Source organism: Pantherophis guttatus, chromosome 9 (genome assembly GCF_059756535.1).
Source record: "Pantherophis guttatus breed Tessera chromosome 9, ASM5975653v1, whole genome shotgun sequence".
Lineage (NCBI taxonomy): Eukaryota > Metazoa > Chordata > Lepidosauria > Squamata > Colubridae > Pantherophis > Pantherophis guttatus.
Window position 1 is genome coordinate 19,329,949 of NC_142071.1, and position 26,828 is coordinate 19,356,776.

At 43.2% G+C, this 26,828-nt stretch overlaps 1 protein-coding gene across 3 annotated transcripts in view; it reads right to left on the minus strand.

The window, feature by feature from the left end:
- Positions 1-26,828, minus strand: part of KIRREL3 (kirre like nephrin family adhesion molecule 3) — an 847,361-nt gene continuing 820,533 nt past the window's right edge. For all 3 annotated transcript variants that reach the window (XM_034421931.3, XM_034421932.3, XM_087876028.1), the window contains 2 exons: positions 8,040-8,126; positions 1-1,866 (listed from right to left, as the gene is read on the minus strand). In XM_034421931.3, coding sequence (XP_034277822.1) covers positions 1,423-1,866; positions 8,040-8,126 — 531 coding nt within the window. In that variant the 3' untranslated portion in view covers positions 1-1,422. The remainder of the gene's footprint in view (positions 1,867-8,039; positions 8,127-26,828) is intronic.

The following is a 26,828-nucleotide window of genomic DNA, read 5'->3' on the forward strand; positions in this document are numbered from 1 at the left end:
TGCTTGTAACAATTCTTGTATTAGTCTTCCAGTTGTGCTGTTGTGTGTGGGGGGGATAACAGGAAGGGAGGGCAGGGAATACAGAAGCAGAAGTAAGAAATGTTTTATGTTCACTCGCCACAGCAGCCCACTCTGGGAGTGATTGTCACATGTCACTCAAAAGAGGAGTTCAGTCTTCCCTCCATCAAACAGTTCCCTCTTAATCAAAATCAGAGTATGATGGATGGGCTAGAGGCATACCTGGGTATTTTGCTGAGAAGCCACTCTTAAAAGTTCTCAATTCTGGTTTTTTGTTTTTTTTTTAGTCCAAAGACACATTGTAATATGATAAACACCAAACACCAAACAAAATAAAAGTCATTGAAAATAATAAAAGACCAGGTTTAGCAGTCAGTGCACGTTATTACACCAATGGCTAACCCCCTCCCCCTCACACAGAAACTTCCTTAAGTTAAGCCATGTTGTTTGAGGTTGCTTTGAAGAACACAGCTCCCCACCCCCACCCCTTATAATTTGCAAATGAGGCTAAGCAGCAGGGAGGGTCGCTTTGCTGGTGCACCTGACGGGCAGCGTTAAAGATGCACCTTCTCCGAAATGTCCACAGACAGGAATCGATGTCACTAAGGAAGAGGAAGTGGAAAGCACAGAAGATTCTAGAAGCCTCCGTCAAATTTATCTTCAGGACCCAAGGTAGATGACATGCCAGCGAAAGACAGCTTAGATGTCTCTCCTGGGCCCAACCAGGGAGCCAGCTGGATGTGAACTGGGAAATATAAATTGCTGGTAGGTGAGATAGATGGTCATAGCTACCTCCAAATCTCCAGGGAGATTATCTTATTTGGTAGGAAAAGCCAGGATGCCCAGCCTCCCAGTGAAGGCCATGGATGTTGTTATTCCTGCCCCGTTGGGTTTAGAAGCCCGTCCTCCCTAAAAGAAGGGGGCCCGGGGGAGGGGGATTTGTTTCCTCCCTACGTTTCCCAAATAAGTTATTTGTCATTTCCTTTTTCTTTGTTCCCATCCTCCTTCTATGCCTGGGTTTGCTACAGGAAGGAAATGGACATTGTGCTTAAGGTTAGTTTGGGTTCAGCTGTCGTGAGTCCTTCCCTCTTGTGGAAGGGAGTCAACAGGTCTAAGGAAAGAAGGCATTAAGTCTCTCTGGAGAGTTCTGTCTGCAGTACAAGGCTCTGTCTAGCTCCCTTCGCCTTGCGTTAGCTTTTACTCTAGAGAAGAAGAAGGGGAGAAGTGCTTTGTGGAGCTACAGGTCACTAGAACACAAATAAACTGGTCAAACAGTCTCCATCCCCACCCCCCAGGATTTGCTGGCTTCAGCAGGGCCAGGATTCAGCTCAGGTGGTCTCTCGACCTGCTGGTCAGTCTATCCTATCCTCCTTCCCCTCCCAGTGCTAGTTTTGTCCCATCCTTTCACACGTGCGTCTGCATTCTCCTTTGCAGAGGCCGGCTAGGGTCAGAGTTCTGAGAGGAGGACTGTGAATGGTGAGAAGACGAGGCTGAAGCTTTGCTGGCCTTGTCGAACTGTACGTAGCCATCTTGCTTCCCGCTGCTGCTGACGCTGCTATCGCACTGCGTGTCCAGGAAGGAGCTGCTGTCACTCATGGAACCCCGCTGGAATTCCCGTTCACACAGCTCGATGGAGCTGCTCCCCATGCCCAAGATGAAACGCTGGCTGTAGTCGTAGAGGCGGTTCTGCCCACTCAGGGTTGTGTAGATGTTGGTGAAGGACATGCCTGTTGGCACACGCTGCTTGTTGGCCGGCCTCATCTCTGGCTGGCAACCTGAGAGGGAGATGGTGGGCGTGGAATGGTGGTCCTTGAAGGTGTTCACACTGTAATAGCCATTCGTGGGATCCTGGGAAGAACAAGGAAAAGAAGTTTACGTCTTGGTGCAGGATTGCGTTTTGGAGTCTGGCGTTATAACAGATGCAAAGCTGTGCAAGAGGAAGGCTTAATTGTTCATTGTTTAGACGAAAGTTTTAGGCAAACTTTTCTCCTTCACAGAAAGAGGGGAGAAATGTTAATTTAAATTAGCTGTTCCTTCCACAGATACAACTATCATCTATATGTATCATCTATCATTGTCTGTCTGTCTGTCTGTCTATCTATCTAGCCATCCATCCATCCATCCTGTCTCTATCCATCCTGTCTCTATCCATCCTGTCTGTCTGTCTGTCTGTCTGTCTGTCTGTCTCTCTCATCTCTCCTATCCTATCCTATCCTATCCTATCCTATCCTATCCTATCCTATCCTATCCTATCCTATCCTAACCTACCTTACCCTACCCTACCCTACCCTATCCATCCATCCATCCATCCATCCATCCATCTTCTATCCTGCCTCTTTCTATCTATCCTATCCTATCCTATCCTATCCTATCCTATCCTATCCTATCCTATCCTATCCTATCCTATCCTATCCTATCCTATCCTATCCCACCCACCCCACCCACCCACCCACCCATGCACCCTATCTGTCTGTCTGTCTGTCTGTCTGTCTGTCTGTCTATCTATCTATCTATCTATCCACCCATCTCTATCTTCTATATATCTTCTATCTTCTATCTTCTGTCTTCTATTTATCACCTATTATCTATGATTTTCACCCATTAAGAATGAGCAGCACAAGTTATGTAGAGAGTATAGCTATATTCCATCTTGTGTGCACTGAAATTAGGAGTTTTATAAATACAGAATTTAAGTTTTGAAACTGTAGGTAGACTTCCATTCCTAAGCGCTGCCATTTTCTGGCCTAGTCACTTCTGATTAATCTTAGAAATGTCACTATGTTTTTATTATCATTGGCCGGTCGATAGGAAGGGACACTGCACGTTCCTTCTTTCATGTGTGCCTGTGGGCAGCCATTCTACATGGTACCTGGTTAGTGAAATATGAATCTGCAAAAGATATTTATTATCTGTAATTCGAAATGAGAAGTTGCGATAAACGGAGCAGGTCAAAAATATAGGATAGCATAACTGATTTTCAGTGGAAATGGATCATTATTGGTTAAACATTTCTAGCCTGTGTATTGGTATAATTTATAGCTATATAATTTCATGCAGCAGAAATTCCGCTTTTCTGTGATTATATGTTCAATTCGCCATGCGTATTATGGGGGCTGTGATGCCTTTCACGGGAATAAATAACTTCATAGGTCTTGGAGTGCTTGCTTTTTTTATGGTAAAACGTTCCAATTTTTGTTTTAAATCACTGTGTGAAATTCACCTATGCAGTTTTGCATTTAGCAATACAGCCTTACGTAAATACACAGTTGTACTTATTCTTTCATACTTCTATATTTGAGAAACAATATAAGTATGAAATATGCACATCAAACATTTAGAAACACATCAAACACGCCTCTTAACGTGTGCTTATGTAGGCTGAATAGCAATCCCTAAAAGATAACTTTGGAAGCAATGGGGTTATAGAGGTAAAATTGCAATGAGAATTGTTTTTCATTTCTTCCTTTGTAATTGCAAATAATCGGAATGTCTATTTTGTAAATACTTAGAATGTCTACACCTTATAAATGGAGATTCTCGGGTTTTTAAATCTACTTTTGCTGATTTTTTTTTAAAAAAATCATCTCTACTCCATTAAATGCAAAGAAACATAATTGATGGAGACACTTTTAAGAGAGATCGGGGGAAGCATGGGTGAATGCGGAAGCTTAATGACTGCTTGCTTCACTTAACAACTGCAGGGACTCACTTAATGACTGTGGCAAAAAGATTGTAAAATGGGGCAAAACTTACTTAACAACTGCCTTGTTTAGCAATGGAAATTTTGGGCTCAATTGTAGTTGTAAATTGACAACTACCTGCAAATAAATAACAAAATTATCTGCCCCATACGTTTAAATTTTCCTAAGCTTGCCATTCTAATATTCTCTTTCTCTCTCTCTCCCTCTTTCACACTCTCTCTTTCTCTCTCTCTCCCCCTCTTTCTCTTTCTCTCTCCCTTTCACTCCTTCTCTCTCTCTTCCTCTTTCCCTCTCTCTCTCCTTCTTTCATTCTTCTCTCTCCCCCTCTGTCTCCCTCTTTCACTCTCTCTCTCCCCCTCTCTCTCTCTTTCTCTCTCTCTCTTTTTTCTCTCTCTCTTTCACACACTCTCTCTCCCTCTTTCTCTCTCTTTCTCTCTCCCTTTCACTCTTTCTCTCCCTCTTTCCCTCTCTCCCTCTCTCTCCTTCTTTCCCTCTTCTCTCTCCCTCTTTCTCTCTTTCCCTCTCTCCCTCTTTCTCTGTCTTTCTTTCTCTCTCCCTCTTTCTCCCTCCCTCTTTCTCTCTCCTTTTTTCATTCTTCTCTCTCCCTCTTTCTCTCTCTCCCTCTTTCACACTCTCTCTTTCTCTCTCCCCCCTCTCTCCCTCTTTCTCTCTCCCTTTCACTCTTTCTCTCTCACTCTTTCCCTTTCTCTCCTTCTTTCCGTCTTCTCTCTCACTCTTTCCCTCTCTCCCTCTTTCTGTTTTTCTTTCTCTCTCCCTCTTTCTCTCTCTCTCCTTCTTTCATTCTTCTCTCTCCCTCTTTCTCTCTCTCCCTCTTTCCCTCTCTCTCCCTCTCTCTCTCCCTCCCCTCTTCTCTCTCTCTCCTTTTCTTCATCTTCCCTTTCATTGGACAGAGTTTTAGCCCAGTTGAAAATCTGGCAAAGAAAACTGCAGCTTTCTCCCACAACGATGAAGACAATGCTTCTATTACCATGGAAACTATTCAGATAAAATGTTGGCACATCCTATTAATTGATCAATTAATCCCACCATCTTTCTTTTCCTTCCATCTTTCTCTAGAAAGGAATGGAGGGAAATGCCGCTCCGTTGTGGATTGTGTGTAGGGGGGCGGGGGGGGGGAATTAAAGCTGCAGTGATTGACTTGGGTTTTGTTTCAGGGCCAAAGAATGGAAGATGGGAAAGTCTTTGCTTGAAGATAAAGGCCTGCGTGTTTCAAAGGGAGAGCCAGCTTTTGGAAGCTCTACTTCCTCCTGTGAGATGCCAGAGAAATTATGTTGAAAGCCTCATTTAAGAAGTGTGTGTGTGGGGGGGACGACTTTAAGGCGCTACCGTCCGAAGAGATTTAGGATTTTGTGATATCATAAAGGAGGCTGACCAAAAAGGAAAGCAGATTTTTAACAGAAAGACGGGGCTGTTTAGTTGAGATAAAATGTGTTCCTTGGTATTTTTAATCACTAGAACATCCAGCTTTGCCAAGTTACGGAGATATATTGTTGCACTGCAGTAAAATGCATGCTTTCCATCCAGAATTACATTTCCCAAATTACATTTCCATCATCCCGAAGTCTAACTGAAATGCTGGGAATCTACTGCTCTTCCACTGCGTCCTTTTCTAATGTTCTACCTCCAGATGTGGATTATCACTCTAATAATTGTCACTCGTCATGGATAATTATCCTATTGAATGAGAATCATGGGAATTGCTTGCTGGATATTATAGCAGAAAGAAGAAAGCTTCAGTAAACAAGATTGAAGTGGGTAGACCAAGACAATGAATCAACTCAAGGTTGTTGCTTTTCTCCTGACTCTTTGAACAGGAGATGGCATGGAGTCCAGATGGGGGCATTGCCCAGGACTGGCTTGGCATCTTTAAGTCCTTAACCTATACAGCAAGGGTCTCCAAACTTGGCGACTTTAAAGCTTGTGGACTTCAACTCCCAGAATTCCTCAGCCAGCTATGCTGGGTATCCGCATGTCTTAAAGTTGCCAAGTTTGGAGATGCCTGCTATATAGTATAATGATGGTGAAGTGCCAAAGTGAGAATGGGTAAAGAGCAACAACATACAGAATATTTGTAGCTCAGGGATGAACTGTGGGGTCCTTGGTGCTCTCTGAACTTGGTGCATTGCTTTACACTGATGATGTTACCTAGTTGGGTAATCTTTATATAAAGCAACACACAGAGCAAACAAAGAGTACAATCAACATGTGCTTTACTGCTCAACTATTTAACTAACTGGAAACAGTTAGTTCTACTTAGAACAAAAGAGCATAGAGTATATACCATACATCCAAACTTGTAAATACTACCCTCTCCTGGCTGAATACTGCTGTAGTTGTTCACATAAAAATACATTCCAACCATAAATTGCAACAGAAACATCTGTAAGGAAACAGCCAAGCTCAGAGAACACCAAGGACCCCACAGTAACAAGGAAGTATAGAAAGCAAGGGAGACTTAAGTGATGTCCGATCCTGGATGAAATAATAGTATATTTTGTGCTAAAGTAAATGTGCTAAGTAAATATGTCAACACTCTGGTGCTCAACAATACCAATTACTTGCCATACAAATGGATGGCTCTACCAGTTGTGCAGCCTGTGTGCATAATCATGCATCTCCCTTTCAAACAATAAGTTGCAGAGATGGCAACTTTTTTCAGAGAAGAAAAATAGCTGTAGCCTGCAAGTATTATGACTATCAACTGATGTTTCCTCGGGAGAGCTGGCTCTTTTCTCTTCCTGTGAAGAAGGAGTATGACTCCATAGGTCTTTCTCCTGAGGTCTCGGATCCAGCTATATGGTTAGGGGCAGGACTGACTGGCTGCTTCAACTTTCTTGGAACTTGCACTCCTTGTATTTATCTTAGAGGTATCCCTCAGCTTCCAAACCCATGAAACAGCATCACTAACCCCATTGGTAGGACAGTGGTTTTAGCTAGGGGTGGGCTTCAGTGGTGGGTTGCCGCCGGTTTGGACCGGTTCACAAGAACCGGTAGTAAAACTGGCGGGAGGCTCCGCCCACTGACCCGGATGTCATCGTAGGTGATTTGCGCATGCGGGCGTGCTGCTAACCAGTAGTAAAGATAAGTAGAACCCACCCCTGGTGGGCTTCAAAATTTTAGCAAGGGGTTCTCTGCCTGGTTGCTGGGTGGGTTTGGCCATGGTGTGCGTGGTTTAGTCGGCCTCCTGCACCATGATGGATGGGTGGGTGTTTTTGTCCTCCCAGGGCTCTGGAGGCTTTCCTCAACCTCCGGGAGGGTGGAAACAGCCTTCCCAGGCTCCGGAGGCCCTCTGGAAAGGGGTCCATTTCTGGCCTTCCCAAACTTCTGGTAGGCCCATTTTTTGCCCTCCCCGAGCCTCCGCGTGCACCCTGCACTTACCTGCATCCAAAATGGGCCACGTGGGGACTCCTGGAAGGGGTGGAGCAGCGTGGCCAGGGCCAGACAGGAGTGGGATTTGGGGGTTCTCTGAACTGCACAGAATCTTAGCTAGAGGTTCCCCTGCAAACCCCCAGCATCCCATCCCTGGTTTTAGCAATACAGGCAGGGTCCTTGGGAATGAAAGCTTTCTCATGGGTCAGAAATTTCTCCTCTGTTGACCTTACTCCAAAATAGCTAATGAACGTAAGATTAGTTTGGGTGGAGCCTTCCGGCATGAAGAACTTGAGTGAAAGAAATGCTGGCGTTGTACTTCTGCAACCTAGCCAATTATGCTTTATGCCTGCTGTTCAAACGAGTCAACGTTGCTTTTGTTATATATGACCCCTAAACTGGATTCAGAGGATCCCTCTTGATTTTCCTCTGCTTTTAAGTTTCCCTTGTATTCCCGACTAGGTTAATTGCTTATGCTCTCATTTGAACAAAACAGTAACCTACCAACCCGGGTCACTGAGCTTTAGGACCAATTTAGTATCTTGTTACAAAACCAAATTAGACCGCTATTGAGGATACAGCTTAAGCTGATCTGCACGAAGTTCAGAGAAGGTGAAATTGTTCCCCTCAATAATTCTGAAAGTCCTTGACTTCTGCTACGTCAATCTCACTTGACTTTGTGGACTCGGCTGATTTTCATGACCAAAAAAAAAAAGATTACACCTGTGTAAAATCATTTTTTAAAATTTTTTCATGTGGTGGAATTGATTGCAACGATGCTACGATGCTTAAATCTAATTTCTCCAGCTTAAGTTTGTTTTTCCCCAGCAATAAAATCCTCCCCTTGTACCCTGCCAGATTCAGACAATCCCCCGTGTAAAATCAGCCCCACTTTGCATAGGTAATTGAATCCTGTAATCTCGAAATTACCTTCAAATTCTGGAATTCTTTCTCTTCCTCCTTGAGGACTTCCAGTTGTTTAAGGACTGAATCTTGCTGGAACTCACTTCTGTCCATCTAGGGTTCAAGGGAAGCAAGTGGTGAGTTGAAGAAGTCAAGCACTAGAAATCTCAATCCAAAGCTCAGTAAATTGAGTTCGAGTACCAGAATGAACCAAAATCCCCCGTGTTCCCCCGTATACCAACAGTGATAGTATACTGTACATTGTGTATCCCAAAGGTGTTTTTTCTAGGAGGCAATTGGACTTTCTTGGTTTTTTTTTTTCTTTTGAAGATGTTTCGCTTCTCATCCAAGAAGCTTCTTCAGCTCTGACAGGATAGCGGGGAAGGGAAGGATTTATATTCCTTGCAGACAGCTGGTCATTTGTATCCTTTTTAGAGGGTCATTGATCTGTGTCCTCAGGGTCACCTGAGTAGTGCTAATGGTTCTCGTGGTCTGCAATTTTTTCCTCTGGAAACCCATTCCTACTCCCAGACCATTCAAAGAGTCTTCATCCCAAATTGTATAGCTTTGGGACAACCATGACCTGGATGACTGAGAATCTCTACAGAGTTTTATACATTGTGTACTATGACTATCATCAAGTTGGATCTCACCATGGGAGCTCCACCTGTGGAGCTCCTTCTAGCTTCTCCATTTAAATGTCTATGCAGAATAATAATAATAATAATAATAATAATAATAATAATAATAATAATAATAATAATAATAATAATAATTTTATTTCTATACCGCCCCTCTCCCGAAGGACTCGGGGCAGTGTACAGCCTATTAAAACAAAAAATATACAAATTTCAAAATTTAAAATTATTACACAATTTCGGCCCAGATTAAAACCCCCAATTTAAAACCCCCAATTTAAAATAATTACATAGTTAGCCCTACCTGGCGAAACAGTAGGGTCTTAAGGGCACAGCGAAACACACGGAGGTCGGAGATCTTGCGTATTTCCGGGGGCAGTTCGTTCCAAAGGGCAGGAGCTCCCACAGAGAAGGCTCTCCCCCTGGGTGTCGCCAGCCGACATTGCTTGGCCGACGGCACCCTGAGGAGTCCCTCTCTGTGTGAGCGGACTGGCCGGTGGGATACTATTGGTGGCAGAAGTCGGTCTCGCAAGTACCCAGGTCCTAAGCCATGGAGCACTTTAAAGGTGGTAACCAACACCTTGAATCGCACTCGGAAGACCACTGGGAGCCAGTGCAGTTCGCGAGGAGAGGTGTCACATGGGCGCAACAAGTCACGCCCATAACCACCCGCGCGGCCGCATTCTGGACCAGTTGGAGCCCCATGTAGAGAGCATTACAGTAGTCCAGTCGTGAGGTGACAAGGGCATGTGTGACCGTGCACAAGGCATCCCGATCCAGAAAGGGCCGCAACTGATTCTCAGTCATCCAGGTCCTCATTGTCCCAAAAGTGCTTTTTTCAAAAGGCAACTGGACTTTTCTTTGCTTTTCCTCGAAGATGTTTCGCTTCTCATCCAAAAAGCTTCTTCAGTTCTGACCAATCCTTCCATCCTCCACCATTCAGTCAGGACTGAAGAATTTCTTCAAGGAGAAACAAAGAAAAGTCCGATTGCCTTTTTAAAAAACAACAACAACAGCACACCTTTGAATCCTCCATTTAAAGATTTATGCTCAAGGGATACTGAGACAATGAGATCGCCAAGAGCTCTTTGCAATCACTCTATTACACTTGACATTGAATTGTACTGGATAGGCCTCAAGCAACTGAAACTGGCATGTTGCTTCTCTAATGCACACTGCCCTCTTCCAGTGCTTGAGTGTCCTGAAGTAGACCTACTGTTAGGATTTAAAAACTTAATATTGCCTAGGAAGGGTGGTGTGGCTCGGGGGGGGGGGGGGGGGCTGTAAGAAGCTATTAAATGTCTAGGCCATCTGGTCCCATCACTCTAGATGGCGTACTGCATAAAACAAGTCAAACAATGAATAGAAATAATACAATGCAAAAAGGAAATACCTAGGAACAGGGGTGGGCCTCTGGGGGTTTGCAGGGATTCGGGAGAACCTCTAGCTAAGATTCCATGCAGTTCAGAGAACCCCCAAATCCTGGCTGGCCCCACCCATCCCACCTCTCCCAGGAATTCCCACGTGGCCCGTTTTGGATGCAGGTAAGTGCAGGGCATGCACAGAGGCTCGGGGAGGGAGAAAAACGGGCCTACTGGAAGTTCGGGAAGGCCAGAAACGGGCTTGTTTCCGGCCTCCAGAAGGTACCCAGAGCCTCGGGAGGTTGTTTTTGCCCTCCCAGGGGCTCGAGGAAAGTCTCTGGAGCCTGGGGAGGGCAACAATGCCCCACCACCGTGGTGCAGGAGGCCAACTAGGCCACACCCACCCAGCAACCGGGCAGAGAACCCCTTGCTAAAATTTTTGAAGCCCACCCCTGCCTAGGAAGGGGAAAACCCACAAATTTTAATACACCAATCACCCCACAAGGGGTTTACATCTGTAAAGTAACACCTGTGGGAAAACTCTTAGTTTTAACGCTTTTTTAAAAAAAACGTGAGGGAGGAGGGGGCATATAAATCTCTAGGGCAAGGGTGTCAAACTCAAGGCCCGGAGACCAGATCTGGCTTGCAGTGTACTTAGATCCGGCCCATGGGGCCGCCCTGAAATCTCCCGAGCTCTTTTTTCACTGGCAGAGGGTTGCAGGAGGCTGTGGCAGCCGAAAATGGGGAGCCCGTTTTCGCTGGCAGAGTGCTCGGGCCACCACAGCCCCCCCCGAACATGAGTGATGTTGAGCTGGCCATACCCTCCCCGGCCTCTTGAGGTCAAACACAACCCTGATGTGGCCTTCGATAAAATTGAGTTTGACGCCCCTGCTCTAGGGCTATGCTATACCAAGGGGTCTGAATCAGTTGCCCCTGGTTCGCACCAGTAGTAAAACTGGCAGGAGGCTCCACCCACGTCATCAAAATGTTTCTGCGCATGCGCAGAAGAGATCATGTGCGCAAGAAGCAAGCGTGCGTGCGCGGCCCCGTTGCGAACCGGTAGTAAAGATAAGTAGAACCCACCCCTGGTCTCAATGCTCACGGAAAGACAAAGAGGAGTCTGAAGTGTTTTGCATTCAACTGTTGGGAGAATCTGTCCTTCTCCTGGTTTGTTTGTTTTTCCCATTTTAAAGGCTGCTTTCACTTTAATTCAATAGATGGATCTGTAAGCAACAGCCTATTCTCCCAGCCTCATTAGTTTTTCTGCAAAAGATGCTTCTGATTGGGGGCAAAGTCTATGTTAATTAGAATATGGCTTTAATTACCCTTCCTTTCAGGAAGGTGGGCCTGGATGAGACTTGAATACTTATTGGGCAATTTCTCTGTTGCCTTTTATCTTCCCTAAGATATTGATCGGCTCTGTGTAGCCTTCGCATTTCCTCTTTTGCCACTGCAAGACTGAAGCTTCTAATGGAATTACTGTTTCGGAATGCCCCAGCTAATCGAAAATCTAAATCTATAATACAGTACTGATTGTTGCTTGACTTCTAACATGTCTTTCTTTTAAAGCCTTAGCAAATGAGAATGGAATCGCTTTCCCTGCAGCAGTTTCTGTAGATATGCTGGAAAGCTTTTGGTGCAGCTATTTGATGTCATAAATTAAGGTGTCTCAGGTTTTTCTGGCTGGGAAAGAAACAGCAGCCCTGGTAGTATCTGTTGACAGAGCAGAGCAAATACAGGTATCATAAAGTATCAAATCCAGGCCAGGTAGGGGTGGAAAAAAAAATCTACATGACACTGTTTTTTCAGGGGGTAAGTGTCAGCTTGTGCAATCCTCAGTAGTTCTAATGTTCGATTATCATTTTGTAATATTCATTTTAGAACATTGAAAATTCTTCAGATTAATTTTTTTAAAAAATCAGAATAATTTTAGAACTGCTTTAGGATACACAAGGGTACCTAGTACCTTTTTGCCTCATTATAGCAGCTGCTTCTTTTTTTTCAGGTTTTTCACACTGGCCCTGTAAGCTGCGATGTCCACCTAAGCTGCTTCAAGCAAAATAATTGTGTCCATAAATGTATTTAATTCCAGCAGGAGATTTTGAAGCAGCCACACAAGTCTGAAGAGGTTAAATTTCAGGTACTTGAATATTCTTTGGTCAAATCCCAAAGCCTCAATAAATAGGCCTGAAACTTTGGTCAAGGTTAAATATTTTCTTTATGCCAGTAGGGAGTTGCTGAGATGACAGAGAGTATTTTTATCTGGAAAGAGCAGACTGACCCAGACAGATGCATCTGGGTCAAACAGAACTGCATTTAAGAATTTTTTTTAAAAAAGAGCTTTTATATTTGTTTGTGAGTCACGGTGGCACAGTGGTTAGAATGCAGTACTGCAGGCTACTTCTGCTGACTGCCGGCTGACTGCAATTTTGCAGTTCGAATCTCAGCAGACTGAAGGTTGACTCAGCCTTCCATCCTTCTGAGGTCGGTAAAATGAGGACCCAGATTGTTGGGGGCAAGATGCTGACTCTGTAAACTGCTTAAAGCACTGTAAAGTGGTATATAAGTCTAAGTGCTATTGCTATTGCTATATATACTTGTGGCTATTTTGAAACACCTCTCTTGAAGAATTTGCAAGGCCTATTACTTTTGTAGGTTTACTGATAGGGAGAAGTTTGCAAAAAAAATAATAAATAGTGGGATGATTTAACCACAGTTAAATATTTATTGGTTCGATTTATTTATTGGTTCGATTTATATGCCGCCCTTTTCCGGAGACTCAGGGCATCTTACAATGTGTTAAGCAATAGCCTTCATACTTTTGTATATACCTGCTTAGTAGGGCTTTCGGCCCCCTCTAAGCGGTGTTCTTTTTTATACAAAGTCAGCTTATTGCCCCCACAAACCGGGTCCTCATTTTACCTACCTCGAAAGGATGGAAGGCTGAGTCAACCTTGAGCCTGGGGAGATTTGAACTTGCAGTAATTGCAGGCAGCTGGTGTTACTTAACAGTGCTTTAGTCTGCTGTGCCACCAAGGCTCTTAATAAACAGTTTTATCCATGATAATTTTTTCCTGATACTTTCTGCTTTAGTCAGATACAGTTCTGAGATGCAGTGAATGTCTTTGATCAGCAGATGGCAATGTTGCCCTCTGAACTTAGTCTGTTTTCTCTCTCCTGAGCCCCTTGTAGCTTGAGAGAGTTAGATCCAGAAAAGCACAGTTGTTCACAAAGCAGAAACCCCATGAGTTAATTTATAATTCTAGAATTAAGCCATTCATTAGTGTGACCTTTAATAAAGTTTACACTGAGGCTTAGTTCAATACAATCTCACTTCATCAACGAACAGTGGGAAATTCATTTATTTTCCCCCCCTCTCTCTGTAACATCTTCCGTCTTCATCGACACCCCAGTTCTTCCCTTAAATTCCTGCCGTAAATAGATGGTGTAGGAAGGTTGATTTCTTTCCGTGTTTGCTTGTTTTCAAAAAGCCTGCGGGGTGTACAGGAGGAAGACACTCTTCACTTTCCTGTCTGGAGTTCCTAATGATCTGGGAAAGCTTTGCATTGCATTGCAATTGAAAGGGGAAGGGGAAAAAAATGTAGGATTCTACAGAGTTTCTACAGAGCAGTGTTGGCTGGGGAATTCTGGGAGTTGAAGTCCACCCATCTTAAAGGTGCCAAGGTTAATATACACTAAACAAACAGCAAAAGTAATTTTGAATGACGACACGACCGATCAATTCGATATAACAAAAGAGGTTAGACAAGGCTGTCCACTTTCTCCACTACTGTATATTTTAACATTGGAGATTTTGCTAAAAAAAATTAGGGAAGACCAAGAAATTAAAGGCTTAAAAATAAGACGAGAGGAGTACAAGGCTCAGGCTTTTGCTGATGACCTTGTATTTATAGCAGAAGAGCCATTAGAAGTAGTACCAACGCTGTTTAAGAAAATAGAAGAATTTGGAGAGGTGGCTGGCCTAAAAATAAATAGAAATAAATCAAAATTAATACTAAAAAACCTTACGAAGATCCAAGAGACAGAATTGGAGAACAGTATACAAATCCAAGCAACGAAGAAAATAAAGTATTTAGGGATCTGGCTGTCACCAAGAACCTCATCAATAAGAGAAAACAATTATGATAAATTAATGATACAGATAAAAAAAGATTTGGATAATAGGAAAAACCTACAGATCTCATTAATGGGAAGAATTTCCACTATTAAAATGAATACTTTACCAAAGCTGCTGTACCTGTTCCAGGTTGTGCCAATAAAATTAGAGAAAAAATTCTTTGAAACTTTAAATAAGATGATTTCTAAATTCATATGGCAGGGGATACGACCACAAATAAAACTGAAATTACTCCAGGACACTAAGGACGGGAGGAACAGCACTCCCGGAATGGGAACTCTACTATCAAGCGGCAGTGTTATCATGGGTTAAAGATTGGATGGAACTGAAAAACAGCAGAACATTAACAATAGAAAGTTATGATTTACAAGTGGGCTGGCACTTGGGACGAAAAATATAAAACACATACTTACTTTAAAAGACACACAATTAGGAATGCATTACTATTAATCTGGCTCAAAATTAAAAAAAAAAATAGTATACAAAAAAACCGATTTGGCTTTCACCATCAGAAGCATTAAGGCATCCAAACGTAATAGATCCTAAAGATATAATTAGATACAAAGACTTAACTGATTATCAAGGGAAATTGAAAACTAAACAACAATTGGAAACAGATTTAAAAAGAGAAATCGATTGGTGGACCTTCTCACAGATTCAATCGAAACATAAGGAATATATAAAAACATACGAAATTTACAAAGAAAAACAAGAATTAGATAAAATTATACTAGACTCAGAAGAGAAACTAATTAGTAAAATTTATAAATTCCTGTTGCGATACAAGATGGAGGAGGAAACAGTTAAGAATACGATGATTAAATGGATGCAAAACTTCAAATATATAATAGATCTGGAGAAATGGGAAGAACTTTGGCAATTGAACACAAAAGTAACATTAGCGGTGGCATACAAAGAAAACCAGCTGAAGATGTTTTATAGGTGGCATATGTCGCCCACAAGATTGGCTAAAATTCATTCGAAAAACAGCTCACTTTGTTGGAAATGTAAAAACTCACAAGGCACCTTTTACCATCTCTGGTGGACATGCCCGGCGGCAAAGAAATTTTGGTCCAATATTAAGAAATGGCTGGAACAAATTATTAAGCTACAAATAGAGAAGAAACCAGAAACCTTCCTGTTAGGAATTTTCACCAAAACATATCCTAAAGAAATAAAATATTTGCTGATACATATTCTAACGGCAGCGTGGATAACGTATGCCAAAAACTGGAAACAGGAGAAAAATTCCAACAAAAGAAGAAGTAACGGACAAAATTACACAGTGTGCCGAAATGGATATGCTAACAGAAGAGTTAAAGGAAAAGGAAGAGACAGAGTACTACAAAATATGGAATAAGTGGTACCAATGGCATAATGCCACTACTAAAGAAATACAGTTAGAAGAAGGATAGAATAAAAATGTAAACATGTATATAAATAACTTCCTACGGGCAGATAAACCTGTAGAGGGAAATTTAAAAAAAAGGGATAATCCAAATATATAGTATATAGATTAATAAGGGGAAATTCTTAGGGGAATAGAAGAGTGGGGAGGGGGAAATGGAAAAAGGAAATTATTAGGTTAAGACTAAGGGGAATAAGTACAACTGTACTAATTGAAGGACCAATACGAAACAAATGCTTCAAAAGATTAATTTATTTATATGTTGTCTGTTGTGTAACTGTTTTTATATGTTTTATATGTGTTTTATATGTATTTTAATAAAGTTTATATATATATTTTTTTAAAAAAATAAAGATGCCAAGGTTGAAAAATACTGGTACGGAGGCTTTGCATTTGGGGAGATTGCTATAGGTCAGCGGTCCCCAACCTTTTCAGCTTTGTGAAAAGCTGGTGGCAGAGGTAGCAGGGAAGAGAGAGGGAATAATGATTCCACGTGCAAATGGAGCTGCACATGTGTGTGCACACCTGCCACATGCACAAGTGGAGCTGCGCGCACTTGTGTGCTCATCCGCCACTTACTCGGCCCAGTTCCAAACAGGCCATGACTCGCTACTGGGCCATAGCCCAGGGGTTGGGGACACAAGCTATAGGCCAGTGTTTCTCAACCTTGGTAGCTTGAAGATGGGTGGACTTCAACTCCCAGAATCCCCCAGCCAGCGCTGCTGGCTGGGGGATTCTGGGAGATGAAGTCCACCCATCTTCAAGCTACCAAGGTTGAGAAACACTGCTATAGGCCATTAAGAAACTGAGCCAGGGGAGAACCATAAACTTTCCAGGGTCTTTCCCTTTCCCTAAAGTATTGTCATCCATGCATGAAACTCAAACACACAGAAAGAAGAATAATGGAGGTAAATGTGCTGAGACATGCGGATGGAGGGTTGTGAGAAGCAGGGGGATGAAATTGAATTTTCTAAAAGGTAGTATGGCTGGAACCCCTAAACAATAGTATTCAGACTATCTCCACCCACCCATCCCCAATCAAAATGACATGGCTCGGAATGCCAGGTCCTTTTCTGAACCTTCCTTGTTTGTTTATTAGATTTTTATTCCATCTTTATTACTTTTTATAAGTAACTCGAGGCAGCAAACCTTCCTGCTATTCTTTCTTCCTCCTCTTTCCCCCCACAATAACAACCTTATTAGATGGGCTGGGCTGAGAAAGAGTGATTTTTTTTATTTATTATTTTATTAGTCATATTTCTATGCCGCCCACTCTCCGAGGACTCTGGGCAGCTTACACCAAAGACAGTATACTAAATAGCATATTGCCCCCAACAATCTGGGTCCTCATTTTACCCACCTCGGAAGGATGGAAGGCTGAGTCAACCTTGAGCCGGTGAGTTTGATCCACTGATCTGCTGAACTAGCAGTCAGCTGAAGTAGATGTAGTATTGCACTCTAACTACTGCACCATCTCAGCTCATTGACCCAAAATCCCAGTTGGCTTTCATGCCAAAGGCGGGACTAGAAATCACAATATCTTGGTGATTGGCCCAAAAACACACAACCCAGTTTTCATGCCTAAAGCGGGACTATAACTCACAATCTCCTGGTGATTGCCCCAAAGTCACTGGTTTCCATGCCTAAGAAGGGATTAGAATTCTCAATCTCCCAGTTTCTAGCCGGGTGCCTCAACCACTAGAACAAACTGGGTCTCCAAAATTAGATGCAAGTGGAATGTTTTCACCCAGACTTTGCTTACAGGTTTGTCCATGAAATTGGACATGTGCAATATCAGAGCATATCCTCATATAATGACTTATCCTTCCTAAATTTTAGAATTTAGAATAAATGAGCTGGAAAGGACTAGTCCAACCTCCTGCTCAAGCAGGAGAACCTATACTCCAGGGGTGCTAGACAGCAGGTTCTGACAGGTTCTGGAGAACCAGTAGCAGAAATTTTGAGTAGTTCAGAGAACCGGCAAATACCACCTCTGGCTGGTCCCAGACTGGGGTGGGAATGGAGATTTTGCAATATCCTTCCCCCAGGAGTGGGGAGGGAATGGGGATTTTGCAGTATCCTTCCCCCAGGAGTGGGGAGGGAATGGGGATTTTGCAGTATCTTTCCCCAGCCATGCCCACCAGGCCATACCACACCATGCCCACAGAACCGCTAGTAAAAAAAAATGAATTCCACCACTGCTATACTCTTTCAGATTAAGTGACTGTCTAGAATCTTCTTAAAAACATCCATTTTTAAGCACCCAGAATTAAACATTTCTCACTGCCCAACCTGATTTTCCTAGCTAAGAGAAGAGAAGCGAAGGGCTGACCTCTCTTGCTAGTGTTTATCAGCAGTTGTTTGACATATGCTCCCTCTGATTCCAGGGATGGCATATAATCAACAGCTATTTCCCAATGTTGAATGTTTGATGGACCTTGCAGGGTTTTCCGCCCCTCAACTGTTTCCTGTTTAGCAAGAAGAAGGGAATGGAAACAGGGCCAGAAGAAAAATACAATTTCCACAAGTCGTTGCTGAGAAAAGCATTGATTTTTCTCTTTAGGCTTTGCAGAAATTTAATGAACTACAGAAAACGGAGGGTTTGATCAACTACATCCATACATAAAAGAGAACAGTCATCACAAGGAAGACCTTTGAGCAATTCTTTGGTCATGCAACAGAGATTTTTTCAACTGGAAAGGGGGCCAAGACATGAAGCTTCCGAGGCATCAAAGAGACAAGGAGGTGCTGATTCAGTTTGGAAGAAGAACAGGAGCAGAACACAAAATGCAGGGGATTTATTTATTCAAAATGCTTATTTGCTGCCTGAATCTTTAAGCACCTTGGAGCAAAATCACAGATTGCAATCAACAACCAGAATCCTCATCTGAAATTAACAGTTTTAAAGGGGAAAAAAAACCCCACTAACATAAGCAAGTTATGGGCAGCTTTCTACGGAATGCCTATCTCAACAAAAATAGTTTGCACAAGATACGGTATCCACAACAGAGTAGGATGTAGATGGAAATTCTCACCCTAAGATATTATAAGTAACTGTGAGAGGGATCTTGGAGTCCTAGTGGACAACCATTTAAATCAGGGGTGGGTTCTATTACCTTTACTACCGGTTCGCAATGGGAGCACGCGCATGCACAGATCGTCCATTATGATGTCTGGGCAGGTGGGCGGAGCCTCCCACCGCTTTTACCATCGGTTCGCAAGAACCGGACAGAACCGGAAGCAACCCACCACTGATTTAAATATGAGCCAGCCATGTGCAGCAGCTGCCAAAAAAGCCAACAGAGTTCTAGGCTTCATAAACAGAGGGATAGAATCAAGATCACGTGAAGTGTTAATGCCACTTTATAAGGCCTTGGTAAGGCCACATTTGCAATATTGCATCCAGTTTTGGTTGCCATAATGTAAAAAAGATGTGGAGACTTTAGAAAGAGTGCAGAGAAGAGCAAGAAAGAGGATTAGGAGACTGGAGGCTAAAACATATGAAGAACGGTTGCAGGAACTGGGTATGTCTAGTTCAATGAAAAGGAGGACAAGGGTGACATGATAGTAGTGTTCCAATATCTCTGGGGCTGCCTCAAAGAAGAGGGAGTCAAACTATTCTCCAAAGCACCTGAGGGTAGGACAAGAAACAATTGGTAGGAACTAATCAAGCAGAGAAGCAACTTGGAAGTAAGAAGAAATTTTCTGACAGAACAATTAATCAGTGGAACGACTTGCCTTCAGAAGTTGTGAATTCTCCAACACTGGAAATTTTTTTTGCACAGAGGCTCAGGACCCAAAAGAGTTGTACTCAGAATTTGTAGCATGTTCATTTCTAGTTGATTCTATATTGTTCTTCTGACGTTCTTCAGAATCCCATTCCCAAATCTAAGGAATGGTTCTGGGATTGAACTGGGTATGGATCTAAGAGACTTATTAAAAAAAAATTATAGGAAACTGTTTTAATTTAACAGATTGAAAAAAAAATCCCTAGATGAGGAAGATGTTATTTCTGTTGTCCTTCAGTCATAGTATAGATCTGTGATACCAATATTTGTTTTCAGATAGGGAAGGAATGCCTAGAGCCTAATAACTCATTTGAACATGAATGTACCTTCTGTGAAAAGAAGTCAGAAGATGGGGACCAAATGGTAGAAAGCAGAGGGAAGGACAGCAGGAGACCAAAACCACCATCTAGTCTTCTGCTGCCTTTTTGTTTGGACATGAACACAAGCATGAGATAAATCCAAAATTTAAAGCAAGACTAAGAAGGTAAGGATCTTTGCATGCACTAAATGGGCCAAGACCCGTGTTTTTTCAAACAAGGCAATGTTAAGATGTGCGGACTTCAACTTGAAGTTGCCAACTTTGAAGAACTCTGGTCTAGAACCTATCCAGATACCAACTAGTTAATGTCCATGGATGTCCCAAAGGTGCTTTTTCAAAAGACAACCGGACTTCCTTTGTTCTTCCTTTTTTGCTTCTCATCAAGTTCTGACTCTTTAGTTCTTCAGTCAGAACTGAAGAAGCTTCTTGTATGAGAAGTAAAACATCTTCAAGAAAAAAACACAGAAAGTCCGGTTGCCTTTTAAAAAAGCACCTTCAGGGCAACCACGACCTGGATGACCAAGAATCTCCACAGACATATTGCCCACGAAGTCATCCTACAGATACTAAATAATTTGATCCTATCCATTTTTCCCCTTCTGGACGGTTGGACTAAATGTAAATTATTCTCTACCTATCACTGCAAAATCATTACGGATACTCCATTGCGTTTCCAATAGAGATGATCCACTTCCAGAAGGTTTAAGTCTATGAATGTGTTCAGTAGCATCTGCTGGGCAGACCAGCCTTCCTCAAAAATGTGGACTTCCCAATATGAGAAAAATTGTTCCAAGATGATTTCATGTAACACTCATAAATAATGGAGAGGCCAGCAATGCCAAAAGCAGAGGAAAAAAAACCACAGAGTCAATTTACTTTAACTATACAAGAATATTAGAGAGAGTGTTTGTAAGGTCATTGACAAAAGCAGCAAAGGATGAAATTAATTACAGCTCTAAAAATCAATGTGGTCTTGAATGGAGGATTTATTTAAAAATCTTTGACAGAATAAAAGAAAGACAAACAATAGCTTAATAGGGGCAAAAACACATATTTTGATGTCCGTGTTGTGTTGCGTGCATGAGTACACATATACAAGCGTGCTTCACATCAGGCTATCAAGTATAGCTTCACAGCAACAAGAACTGGGAATGTGCAGAGAAGTTAAAATAAGACCGTCAACGTTTTTAGAAGCTGAATTTTGTGCCTGGATAATGCTACAGAATTGTAAAAATGCACTAGGCATTAAAGAATAACAGAAATGGAAGGGACCTTGAAGGTCTTCAGCTCCCTGCTCAAGCATTTCAGGCAAATTTGAGAGTGTGGTAGCGCGACAGCTTCCTCAGTACTTGGATGAATCGGCTTATCTAGATCCGTTCCAGTCGGGCTTCAGGCCTGGATACAGCACGGAAACGGCATTGGTCGCATTGGTAGATGATCTCTGGAGGGCCCGGGACAGGGGTTGCTCCTCTGTCCTGGTCCTATTAGACCTCTCAGCAGCTTTTGATACCATCGACCATGGTATCATGCTGCACCGGTTGGAAGAGTTAGGGGTGGGGGGCACTGTGTTGCGGTGGTTCTCCTCCTTTCTCTCTGATCGGTCGCAGTCTGTGTTGACAGGGGGGCAGAGGTCGACCCGAGGCCCCTTGTATGTGGGGTGCCACAGAGGTTGGTTCTCTCACCCCTTCTGTTCAACATTTATGTGAAGCCGCTGGGTGAGATCATCCGTGGTTTTGGGGTGAAGTATCATCAGTATGCTGATGATACTCAGCTATACATCTCCACCCCGGACCACCCCAATGATGCCCTTAAAGTGATGTCCCGGTGCCTGAAGGCTGTACGGATCTGGATGGGGAGGAACAGATTCAGGCTCAACCCATCCAAGACCGAGTGGCTGTGGTTTCCGACGTCCCGATATAGTCAGTTGGTGCCATCACTGACTATTGGGGATGAGTCATTGCCCCCCACGGAGAGGGTTCGCAATTTAGGCGTCCTCTTGGACTCATGGCTGTCTTTAGAAGAACACTTGACGGCTGTGGCCGGGAGGTCTTTTTATCAGGTTCACCTGATTCGCCAGTTGCGTCCCTTTCTGGATCGGGACTCGTTAAATATGGTCACTCATGCCCTCGTCACTTCACGCCTGGACTACTGTAATGCTCTCTACATGGGGCTCCCCTTGAGGAGCACCCGGAGGCTCCAGCTGGTCCAGAATGCGGCCGCGCGGGTAGTTATGGGAGCAGCATGGCGCTCCCATGTGGCTCCCCTCCTGCGCGAGCTGCACTGGCGCCCTGTCGTCTTCTGGGTGCGCTTCAAGGACTTAGTTACCACCTTTAGAGCGCTCCATGGCTTAGGACCAGGGTACTTACGAGACCGCCTTCTGCCACCAATAGCCTCTCACCGCCCAGTACGCTCCCATAGAGAGGGGCTTCTCAGGGTGCCATCAGCCAAACAGTGTCGACTGGCGGCCCCCAGGGGGAGAGCCTTTTCTGTGAGGGCACCCACCATCTGGAACGAGCTCCCCCCAGAGATACAGAAGATTCCGGATCTGCGCACTTTCCGCCGCGCCCTCAAAACATTCCTGTTTCAGCAGGCCGGCCTGGCCTAACTTTCCCTTTATATTGCTTTTGATTTTATTTTAAACTGGGATGTCTTGAATTATCTAGGACCAGAGTGTTTAGTATATTTTAATTGGTTTTTTTTTTTTAACGTTTGTATTACATGTATTTTTTATCGTTCGCTGTTCACCGCCCTGAGTCCCTCAGGAATAGGGCGGTATATAAATTTAATAAATAAATAAAAAAATAAATAAATGGTTGTCCAATCTCTTCTTGAAACTTCCAATGTTGGAGCATTTACAACTTCTGGAGGCAAGTTGTCCCACTGAGTAATTGTTCTAACTGTCAGGAAATTTCTCCTTACTTCTAGGTTGTTTCTCTCCTTGATTAGTTTCCATCCATTGCTTCTTATCCTGCCTTCAGGTGCTTTGGAGAACAGATTGATCCCCTCTACATTGTGGCAGCCCCTGAGATATTGGAACACTGCTATCATGTCACCCCTAGTCCTGCTCCTCATCATATTCTTAACTGGGTCAACAGGGTGGGAAATTAATATCTCATATAAATACTGTAGAATAATCTAGATAACAATTGGGAAGAGTTTGAATCTGAGGCAAACACCATTTCAGGTTCCACTAGTGAACTACTTTCAGCATGCTAGCTCTTTATTTCCAAAAAACTGAGAACAAATTTTTGGAACCATGCTCTGAAAATGGAACTTCTGGGTGGGGGAGGTAGAGGTGGGGGAGTTGAAGAAGAGGTAGGGTGAATTGAAACCTCCTTCCAAATTTCATCTGTGTTGCAGAGTTCAAAGGGGCCACGGTGGTTTATTTTCACTTATTTTTTATTCACCTCTCTTCTCCCCTAAACAGCCAGTCTACAACAGCTCCTAGAATTCTTTGCAGGGGCTGGGAGAGCAGAAAAGATTGCCACTACTGAATAGACCGGGTCACTTAGAATCATGTTCTGCAGGTGCCCTAGGTGGAGTTGAGAGAAATAATTGCACAGCCATATGTTGTCTTCCAAGTAAATATTGCTTTACACCTTCTGAGAAGCCAACTCTCTGTCCCAAGGCTTTCAAATATAGAAATAAGACACACATTTTTCACCTGACTGGAAGGAGCTTTCTACTTTCTCTAGCTGAGTTTGTTCCTGTCATTTCCGTTTAAGTAGGGTCGCTAAAGACAGACTGGCTGAGTTTACACAACCAGGTCAGTCACAAGGGTTAGCTACCGTGTTCCTCTAACATGCTATGTTTGATTAGCATTTCCTTGGTTTTGTTTTGAGGAGTTTTGAAGTTACTTGTGTTGTAGAACCCATCCTACCTTGTTCATTTATTGTTCAGTGTATTATGTGAAGCCAGAAAATGGGTTACAAGCAGTGGTGGCATTCAAATGTTTTTACTACCGGTTCTGTGGGTGTGGCTTGGTGGGTGTGGCTTGGTGGGCATGGCAGGGGAAAGATACTGCAAAATCTCCATTTCCACCCCACTCCAGGGCCAGCCAGAGGTGGTATTTGCCGGTTCTCCGAACTACTCAAAATTTCCACTACCGGTTCTCCAGAATCTGTCAGAACCTGCTTGTTGTGGCCCGCCAGCGGCCTGCGTGGATTGTTGCTGATCCCGACGACGAGGAGGCTGGTGTGATGTCACACCAGCAGCTGTGCAGCTGGCGCTCGAGTCGGACAGGGAGGAGGCTGAAGAAGATGTGGTGCCAGAGGCAGGGATTCAGCCAGGGCCTTCAGAACCTCCAGAGGCTCCTTTAAGTGAAGAGGATGAAGTGGAGGAGCCTCTTCTCAAAGCACGGGCACACAGAGCTGCCAAAATGCAGGAATGGTTACTCAGGAGGAGGTCTCCTCGAGAGTAAGGCTTGGGGCTAATTGGCCACTCCCTTAGCCTATTTAAGTTTGCACACAGCTTGTAAAAAGCTGCAGGAAACAACGTTCGTTCGTTCGCTGATCATTGAGTTTGGATTTTCTCTGCAAACCTTGCTTCTGGGCTTTCTGCCAACTCTAGTAAGATTCTATCTTATCTGTGGAATTTCGGGCAGGTTGTTAAGAATGTTTTATTAACAGCCTGCATTTGCAAAAGACTGCGTTTTGAAGTAAACTGAGTTTTGTTCGGAGTTTGTGTGTGCTATGTTCTTTGGGATCCGTAGCTGGGGCAGAACACTGCTGAATAGCACCCCTGGTTACAAGGATCAAGCCACCCAGGGTCACTGTAATTAGTGAGATGGGTGATATAGAAAACAAACAAACGAACAAATAATAAAGATTAGGTGAAAGGACTAGAAGACCTCCAAGGTTCTTTCCAACTCTGTTATTTTTTTATTATGTTATGTACTCTTCTTTTGCGTGTGCTGCTCTTCCAAAATTCCAAATAAAAGGAATTTTAATGCTTTTAAAATAAAAGGTAACAATAAAATAAGGAAGGATAAGACAGAGAAAATATGACCTATGTCAGAACTGGACAACCTATAGAGTAAAGTGAAACTTCTAGGTGAACTAAACTATTAATTAGGAAGAGTCATAGAGAATTATGCTGGTTGCAAAACTGCGGAGAGGACTGAGCATGTAATATTTTTTTACCTCCAACGAGAAAGAGAAATCCTGGTGGAAGTCAATAGGACTTCAGTAGCAGAAAACATTTAGTTAAGTTTTCTAGGGGAGAAAGGAAACATTACCAATTGGATAACCCATTGTTTTGGGAAGCAGAAAATTGTACGGCACAAACCTGATTGCTTTTTTTGACGGAATCGCAAATTTAGTGGTTCAAAGAGGTGTAGTTGTTTTAATGCATTTTAGACTTCAGATTTGATGGCAACCTGCAAAATCTGGGTAGGTGTAATTTGGACTGGCTTAGAAGTGTGTCCAGAGGCATGGCCTGAGTAACATCTGATAGGGAAGAGGAAAGAATAGTGATGTTGGAAAGTGATTTCGCATGGATGCTATGATGGCTTACCATATTTTTCGGAGTATAAGAGGCACCGGACTATAAGATGTGCCTACCTTTTTTAGTGAGGAAAAGAAGAAAGAGAAATCTGCCTCTGCCTCCCAGCAATTTTGCCTCTTGCAGCAAACAGCAAACAGCCTGCTTTACTTTCATTTTCGTTTTCAGCATAGCTTGATTAGCACAAGGGAAAAAAAAATCTGCTCCAGCAATTTACCTCCTTGCAGCAAGCAGCAGAGGCCCACACAAAACAGCTGAGAGCAAAACAGCTGAGAGTCAGGAGGCCGATCCAATCAACTTGTGCTAATTAGTCTGTGCTGAAGCTGAAAGGAGCTGTTTTTTCTTGCAGTTTGCTTTCAAGGAGGTAACTGCTGCGAGGCAGAGGCCAAAGGATGGGGACCAGTGGGTGGGTGGGGCTACATTCGGTGTATAAGACACACCTAAATTTTCACCCCCTTTTAGGGGAGGAAAAGGTGTGTCTTATACTCCGAAAAATATGGTATATTCTGTGCCCTTCTATTTAACATCTGCATAGATGATTGCAATGTGAAAGATCTCCACGTGTTAATCGTATTCTCAGCTATATTAAACACCAAAATGGCAGAATGGTAATTTACAGGGACAGGAAGATGTTAGAAATTGGATCAGAAAAGTATTACAAGGCTTGTTCAAAAATAGTCAGGAAGAATGGAGGGAAAGTATTTTGAGGTTCATTCTTTCCCTAGACAGAAAAAAAAAGGCTGTGAAGAAAAGTGATGTGGGCAGAAATGGGTACATTAACTTATCTCAGCATTGCTTTCTCTGTGTGACTTTTTGATTTCATTGGACAACTGGACTGTTGTTCTTCTTGGAATGTAGTGAAATTTGCTGAGCAAATGCTATATATTAAGAAGAGAAGGGACATTCTGTAATGTTAGCATGGCATACAATGCTTGGTTTAGACTTAAAAGCCTTCTCCAGGCAATCAGTTCAGCTTCCTGGCAAGAATAGGTTGTTACTGTATTTCAACATTTGTAAGACAAGGAAGGGGGGGGAGGGAGGGAGGGAGGGGAGGTAAAAAGGAAGGAAGGGAGGGAGAAAGTCAGAAAGGTGTGAGAGCGAGAGCTTGAGAGAGAGGGAAGAGAAAGGGGGAAAGGGAAGTGGAAAGGAGAGAGAGAGAAGGAGGGAGGGAGGGGAGATAAAAAGGAAGGGAGGGAGGGATGAAGGGAGAAAGTCAGAAAGGTGTGTGTGAGAGAGAGATTGAGAGAGAGGGAAGAGAAAAGGGGAAAGGAAAGCGGAAAGGAGAGAGAGAGAAGGAGGGAGGGAAGGGAGGAAGGGATGAAGGGAGAAAGTCAGAAAGGTGTGTGTGAGAGAGAGATTGAGAGAGAGGGAAGAGAAAGGGGGAAAGGGAAGTGAAAAGAGAGAGAAGGAGGGAGGGAGGGAGGGAGGGAGGGAGGGAGGAAGGAAGGAAGGAAGGAAGGAAGGAAGGAAGGAAGGAAGGAAGGAAGGAAAGAATAGGAGTAGATCCGATCCTTATTATTTGATGGCCTTGGCAACGCTCTCTTCAACCTACAAGAGATAATTCTCAAAAGAAAATGGGTTTCAATAATAATAATAATAAAAATAATCCCAATTCCTCTATCCTTGCTATAGCTAAACAGAGCCCTAAATGGAGCAATCTCT